General features: G+C 38.6%; 2 protein-coding genes across 2 annotated transcripts; one reads left to right on the top strand and one right to left on the bottom strand.

Moving 5' to 3' along the window:
- Positions 1–242: 242 nt before the first annotated feature.
- Positions 243–2,757, bottom strand: pes (pescadillo; the record flags this gene model as incomplete). The annotated part of the gene is made up of 6 exons (XM_010770665.1): positions 2,598–2,757; positions 2,310–2,389; positions 1,167–1,320; positions 854–963; positions 473–644; positions 243–332 (listed from the first exon to the last, which is right to left on the bottom strand). Coding segments are annotated over exons 1-6 (630 nt in total), but the record flags the coding sequence as incomplete, so codon positions are not given.
- A 562-nt stretch (positions 2,758–3,319) lies between these two features.
- Positions 3,320–7,505, top strand: p2rx2 (purinergic receptor P2X, ligand-gated ion channel, 2). Its single transcript, XM_010770664.1, has 12 exons — positions 3,320–3,597; positions 4,127–4,262; positions 4,364–4,435; positions 4,510–4,585; positions 4,672–4,763; positions 5,095–5,180; positions 5,276–5,429; positions 5,759–5,889; positions 5,969–6,059; positions 6,160–6,225; positions 6,312–6,389; positions 6,590–7,505. Exons 1-12 carry the CDS (start codon positions 3,431–3,433, stop codon positions 6,686–6,688), a joined length of 1,248 nt encoding a protein of 415 aa, XP_010768966.1. The 5' UTR covers positions 3,320–3,430; the 3' UTR covers positions 6,689–7,505.
- The last annotated feature ends 250 nt before the right edge of the window (positions 7,506–7,755 follow it).

Here is a 7,755-nt window from a genome sequence, read left to right as displayed (position 1 = left end):
ATATAATGTCTTTATGTCTTTATTAGGATCCCCACTAGCACTAGCATGAGCATTGGATATTGGATATAATGAAATAGCCTGCAGGCCTTAATTAAGTAGTTGGCTGTTTGGTGCTTATAGAAAGATCTGCGGTTTTATGATGAGTCTAACAGAGCAGCGTCAACCTTCAGTGCAATCCTATCAGACCAAAGCCACTGACTGTTAGCATAATTACTGTGGACTGCATTTGGCCACGTACTCACATCATGGGCGAACTGATATGGCACCAGCCAGGTAATGAGCTGTCCCATCACCTCGGCCTGGTAATATATTCCCTTGATGGAGATGAACACCTATGAAGAACAGACATGTGATTAGATCGTTACAGAACGGAGGTCAATGAACTCAAGAGATATCAATTTAAACCCCCCCCCCCCATTTCATTTTTATGTTTACTCAAAACAAAGTACGAGGGTTTACAGTAGTGTCGCACCTTTCTGAGAGAACGGGATGCGATGACATAGTTCATCCACTCCACAGTGAGGCGCCTGCACAGCGTGATTGTCTGAACGTGGCACTTTCCTGTTCGGGCGAAAGTGGAGAAGAGGAAGCACATGCAGAGGGCATCGTCGACGTCACGGAGAGCATCGATGAAGGACGGGTACCTGCCACAAAAAGGAGAACCAGTGAGGAGACAGAACCTCTTAAACGTTTTTTTATTTTAAATAAGCTAAATGAAATACTGCGGACATGCCACTCTTTATATTCTGTAGTTATACAAAAGCTGATGCTCTCTACTTTGAATGGATATGAAGAATCATGTAAGCTCAACAGTGCCCTCCGGTGTTGAGGGTGCAGGTTAACACGCTCTCACCTTTCTTTGACGATGTGGTCCAGTTTATATGTCGGCTTGTTCTCCTTCAGTCTCTGCACATTAGTATATTCTGTTTTTCCATAAGCCTTCTTAAGTTTGCGTACAAATACCTGTTGAGAAAAAACACTTCGGGAATGAGACACCGTTTACAGAAAAAACAATATATTAACATTTCTATAACTTTCACAAAAGTAAAAAACAGACTAAAACTTTCAAACGGTTCAATTACAATTTTTCCCCAATTATACTAGTGAATATAAGCCTGTTGACAAGATGGTGACATTTTGAACATCTGAAAAATATGTGGTGATACCTTGTAGTCTCTGAACTTGCCAACAATTGGCTCGTGCAGAAGAAAGCGGATGTCTTTGAGCAGGTAGAAGGTCCTCGGGGCTGTAGATCCCTTGTTCACCTTCTTCTTGTGCTTGGGCTCATGAGGGTAGATGCCTTTAAGGATGCACAGTCGCCTGGAAATCACAGAGATCAGGAAGAATGTGTCTGTGAATGCCTGGTCTTTAGGAATGACGTCATGCCATGTTCAATGGTAGGTTTAGGTGTTGTATATGTTAGAGCTTATTTCTTTGATGATAGTCAAATGAATGGTTAAGAATTTGAGAAGAGTTGTCTGGGCCATTATTAAACAAATCTAACAATTTGCTGACTCTGAAATATGTTAACCTTATGCTTTTCTCTAGATTAACTTATTCAGATTAAAGATAGAAATAAAGAAAATCAGTGTCTATAGTAAAAATATGAATTTGTCGAAGAATTAAGGAACAGAGAATACAAGTCACAGGTGAAAACTAACGTTGAAAACTATTTTTGGCAAGGGCCGACATTAGTAAAAAACCATCTGAGGTAGAAGTTCCCTGGTTATTTCTGGTTGTTTATTTCGTCTATAAACTAGTTTCAAATTGAATATTCAGTTATTTCACTAACCCAGTAATAACTAAGGGACTAACTGAAGCTCATCCCTTCATAAAGCCTGATTTGTTGAGTTTTTGTGGTTTTAAAGAGATGTTTACTCAACACAATGGCTGCTGTTTATGGCCCTGTTGGCCAGAGTCAGGTAATGCGTTATATTGAGAGGTCCTTCTTATATTTTGTCCACCATTGATATAAATACGGTTGAAAAAAATAACTTATTTTGTTTTTCAGTGTGTTTATATATGTAGTGAGGGAATGTGTATTGCGAATCTTCGCATTTGTATATTTGGGACGTTTTTTTAAAACATTTGATGTCATTTTAATGCAAACTCAACTTAGTCAATAACTAACTATAGCTACCAAAATGACTATGAACTTAAATCAACACCAAATTAAAACAAAACTGAACATTATAACCTTTATCAAAGTAAGATTTAATAAAGGTATACATTAATGTAAACCTAATAAACCGGGAATTGAGAGTATATATTCAAACACATGCACCATGATGCATGAACAGTGCGGTTACCTGAAGTCTGGGAGGCTCAGCGATAACTTCTTGCGAGCTTTGTTTCTGGTGATGTAGTTGGTGACAGAGCCCCTCTCATACTGAAAAAACCAGGACAGACGATCACATTAAATCATCACAAGTAAAAAGCAATTAACTGAATGCTTTGATATTAAAACGTTGATCTACAAAGAACCGATTTCACGATTTCAGTGAAACAAACTTTAGCTTCGTTAGCTAACTAGCTAACCAGGTTGCTATAGTTATTAAAGTGCATGGCTTTGACAATATCCCGAAGTCAACTCTTACCTTTTTCTTTTGAGTACCTCCCATTTAGAAGTGATATGTGGCCCTACAAACAAGTGTAGGTAAATCTAAATGTATATAAATTAAGCTGTTAAGACAAACACAGCAACAGCTACCGAGACCAGCAGCCAATGCACGTGTTGTTTGACATGCGCGGAGGAAGTGCTGCGAGAAGGAACTAGGACCCAGCGTGAGGGGGTGGCCGTTTGTCCGCCTGTGTAAAAAAGATAAGAAACAATGAAGTGAATACAGTGAATAATATATATAAAACAGTGACAAAAGAGCTTGGGTTTACCTATCCATCTATCTATCTATCTATCTATCTATCTATCTATCTATCTATCTATCTATCTATCTATCTATCTATCTATCTATCTCTATCTATATCTATCTATCTATATCTATCTATCTATCTATCTATCTATCGTTTATTATAGCTTACTCCAATAATTAAAAGTCCTGCCTTTAAAAATATATATATATATATTTGATGATTATTTGTTATTTCATTCATCAAAATGTCCATACATTATTTTCAAAAACAGTGTTTCATGTAAATTAATCTGCAGAACTGTAAACAGTTTGTTTAGATCTTAAGTTTGATCAGCTGTAAATATCATGAAAGCTGAACAATCATCAGAATAAACAGACGTAAAATGAAAGGCATGAAGGCTGGACTCCACCCCCTTCTCCTCTGCCTCTCTGTACAGCTTGAGAGAGATGCAGATGGAGCTGAGCAGGATCAGGGAGTGAGAAATAAAGAGAGAGAAATAAACAGCTTGATACAAAGAGACTGCATCATAGAGAAATACGACTTCAAAAGGACATCTCAGAATATGTGTGAACTATTTCACAAGTTCATGATGGGGCTTCGTGACTTTGTAAAGGATTATTTTCTTGGTTTCTGGGACTATGAGACACCAAAGGTGATGGTGGTTAAAAACAAAACTCTTGGAGTGATATACAGAGGCGTTCAGTTTCTTGTGATCACCTATTTCATCTGGTAAGCTTCATGTTTGTGTACTTGAAAGCCCTGTGTATGAGCTAAAGGGACTATTTAAGAAACCAAAAAGCTTTCTAAATATTATGTTAACATGTTTTTGTTTTAATGTTTCTTTTAGTGTGTAAAAGAGTGAATATGGATAAAACATGTGCTCTGACTTTAAATTCTCTAACCCATCAATTGCAGTTGTGTGGCAAGGAAATTATTCTGGATACAAATAAATAATACAAAGAGAGACGCAATTAATGGGTTCGGGAATTTAGGTCTCTATGGGGTCTCTCTGTCCTTTACTAGACGTGTAATTTGAACTGAGAGCAGTTTCCATAGGTTAGATTGATTGATTGATTTTATGAATTTGTTCTTGTTTCAAATCGTAAACTATATCTTATATTTCTTGATTTTTATTATTAGAGTGCCTCATCTTTTTGAACAGTTTGAACAGATCTAGGGGAAATGTGATACCTCTAACATAAATCGACGTCATGACAGAAAATGTGATATTGCATCTGTCTATTCTATCATCCTGAAGGTATGTCTTCATAAGTGAGAAAGCCTACCAAGAGAGTGAAACCCGTCCAGAGAGCTCAGTTTACACACTAATGAAAGGCACTGCAGTTCATGGAGATGATATCTTAGACACTGTGGAGTACGTTCGACCCTCAGAGGTAAGTCCAAATTCTCCAATACAGTTAATGATTTTCCACCTCCTGAACTCCGTCTGCATCGTTATGTCCTACTGCCGATGAATTTGGCATTTTCCTCACAGGGCGGTGATGTGATTAGTACAATATTGAGAAGAGAAGTAACCTATGATCAGAAGCAAGGAACCTGTGCTGAGGTGAGAGATCAACAGGAACTTTCTCAATGAAATTGTATGCAAGACAAAGCTATAATCTGTTTTATTCTATTTAGCATTTCATGGTTGCCAATGCCAACTGTACAAGAGACAGTGAATGTGTCCAGGGGGAGGTTGACTTTGACGGCCATGGTACTTTTTTTACTCCTCACAAAACTTTCCTCCAAGCTTCATTGATCGTTCTTTTCCACAGTCTGTTTTTTTATATTTTCTTACAGGAAGAAGGACCGGCAGATGTGTTCAGTACTACAACCACACCTTCAAAACTTGTGAGATCCAAACATGGTGTCCTATTGAGCGGTACGCTGTTGTAAGGTAAGGCAGATGATGGATTATCCTCCCAAAGGTTGTCCCAAGTAGGTTTATTTACAATCAAATTAACCGTCACTCATAAACAAGTTAAGAAAAATGTAAATACAGGTATGGTGAAAGGCTCGACAAAGCTATAGCTAATACTGGGATTGCCTGTGGTGCACACCTATGCAAATAATTAAACACATGTCTAATAAAGGTTTAAGACAGCATTTGGCCTTTGAATTTGAATGGAATCTAATGTGAAACTGTGGAAAACTATACTATAAAACTAAAAGAAACAGATTTTCTACTACACAAAACTATGATTTTGATTTGTTTGTCCTCAGAGAACCGGCATTAGTGGAGGCCATCAATTTTACAGTGTTCATCAGGAATTCTATCCACTTCCCCGGATTCAAAGTGCTGAGGTAAAGCAAACACAAACACACACACGCACACGCACACGCACACACACACACACACACACACACACACACACACACATACAAATGTTCTTGTATCTTGCAGGGGAAATATAAAAGATATTTCAAACCCAAAGGAAATGCGGAGATTCCTCAACAAGTGTCATTATGATAAGGAGACAAACCCGTACTGTCCAAACTTTCGCCTGGGCTACATCGCAGCTCAGGCTAGGGAGGACTTCAGTGAGCTCTGCAAGACTGTGAGTATAAAATATCTGCTTTTACTTGTTTTTTTAAACAACACATACTGCCTCTTTGATACAGTATCTCAGATAGACCACTCACCCCTAAATACAATATAGATATAGTTCCTCTTACCTGTACTTATCAGTCACAATTGTTTTGGTGGTAGTTGCAGAGAATTCGAGACATTGGCAGAAGAGGTGTCTTGGTTATCTCAAATGTAATAGAAAAACAATGGTACAGGTAAAAGGAAAAAAATAAGTAATATTGATTTTGGGATTAGAAAGGACCTACTTGGTGATAGTGTAGTATTACTTAAGATATGACTAATGCTGTTGTTGCACAGGGAGGAGTGATTGGGGTGTTCATTAACTGGAACTGTAACCTGGACCTGGATTATTCATACTGTCAACCAACGTATTCCTTCCGTCGTCTTGATCTTCGAAAGGACCAGGAAAGCTCTGGTTACTATTACAGGTGAGCTCAAACAACTAACATATTTAAAACTAAGCATGTGCTAAGTTTCTCAGCGTTTGTAATTTCTGTATAACTACAGGTTTGCCAAATACTACAGTAGAGAAGGGGTAGAGTCCCGGACGCTCATTAAGGCCTACGGTATCCGTCTGGATGTCATAGTTCATGGACATGTGAGTGACAGATGCTCCATCATCACCTACGTTTATTTTCAGTTTAACATGGTGACTGTCTTTCTTGTTCTGTCTTTTTTTCATGTACTTTCTTTTTCAGGCTGGTAAATTCAGTCCCATCCCAACCATCATCAGCACAGTGACTGCCATGACTTCAGTTGGCATCGTAAGTATTTTACATTAAGACTTTAAAGTTGAAGCTTTCCTAATTTTCACCACAAACTGTTTTTTCTTCTTATGTCACACCTTCAGTGTACCATTATCTGTGACTGGATCATGCTGACATTTATTGACAAGAATGAAGTCTACAGTGACAGAAAATTTGATGAGGTAAGTAAAAGGCATCATTTCTTGAACCTCAACACGTGTCGATGTCAAAGGTTTTATTTTCTCACTAAAGTAGCTAAGAATCCTTAACTCAGTTATATTTTATTTTGGGCATGACTAAATGTATTGTTATCAGCTGCAACAGTTTCAGGGTCCTGATACTGTGCATGGTGGCTCTCTAAGTATACGTCTGTCCTCTGCAGGTCATCAAGGAGCCAACAGTGCCCAAAGCCTCAGAGCTCGGCTTCATCAACAGCTACGGCTCAAACCACTCAGACCTGTCGGAGGGTGTACAGCTGTAAAGTCCACCGTTGCCTCAGTCTTCGCTGGCCCAGAGTCTGGACTCTCCTGCATCAGCTGACTGCGGCAACAACAGCACATCTGAGCGTCTCCTCAGACGTTTGCAGCAGCTCAGTTATGGGCTGCTAGTGGTTGCTGTTGTTAGAGGGAACAAACAGTGACAGAGGGCATCATCTGAAAGACGTCTCGTCCTCTCAAAGTCCCTGCCTGTGCATTGGATTCAGCTCATATATCACACCCTGATGGACCCCAACGTGCGACAATCCAATTAGTAGTTTCTATTTCACTTGACCTGACTTGCATCAAAACCATTTAGACAATGTGTCTATTAAAAATAAACTTTTAGCATAGCAGAGACAAACCTTACAAACAGCAGATTTATATCAATGTATCGTTGACATTCAGTGCAATAAATGTCTTCTATCAACTCAAGTTTGGACTTTATATTACTAACAGTATACCAAAAAACACTGACAATTGTTTCTTACAAAAATAAAACTGCATGCCATGTTTGAGAAATATAAATATTCGTTGCCTTTGTCTTTCAACCTGATGGGTTCAGCATCACGATAGATACAGGAGGAAACATCCAGGAGACTTGCAAGGAGAACGATGAGCAGTAATCTAATAACATGGACATTTCCCATAAAATGGTTTCTCTAACAAGATTGTGGGGAAGTGTGAATCCATCTGGACGCTTGAGAGCAATACAAATGTCAGTGGTGAAAAATGACTTGAATGGATCGATATCCGCTGTGTTGGTTAGAGGAGCACAATGGAGGGTCACATGTCAGATGGAAAATGTGTTTATGACATGTAAAGTGCTGAAGATTCATAAAATGTTTTATCTCAAAGATCGTTGTGTCAATATATTTAATCACATGGCTCAATAACTGCCGTCTGATCCAAGATATTTTATTAATTGAAAATGTTTAAGGGGCCCTATTATGCTTTTTGGGGCTTTCCATTTCCTGTAGTGTATTTGATAGGTTTTTGTGCATGTTAATGGTCTGCAAAGGCTAACATCCCAAAGTTCCCTTTGTTTCTCTCCCACACCATCTCACCCTGC

The sequence above is a fragment of the Notothenia coriiceps genome, unplaced genomic scaffold, assembly GCF_000735185.1.
Source record: "Notothenia coriiceps isolate Sejong01 unplaced genomic scaffold, NC01 NC01_scaffold00009010, whole genome shotgun sequence".
Taxonomy (NCBI): Eukaryota; Metazoa; Chordata; class Actinopteri; order Perciformes; family Nototheniidae; genus Notothenia; species Notothenia coriiceps.
This window is presented reverse-complemented; position numbering and strand designations above follow the sequence as displayed.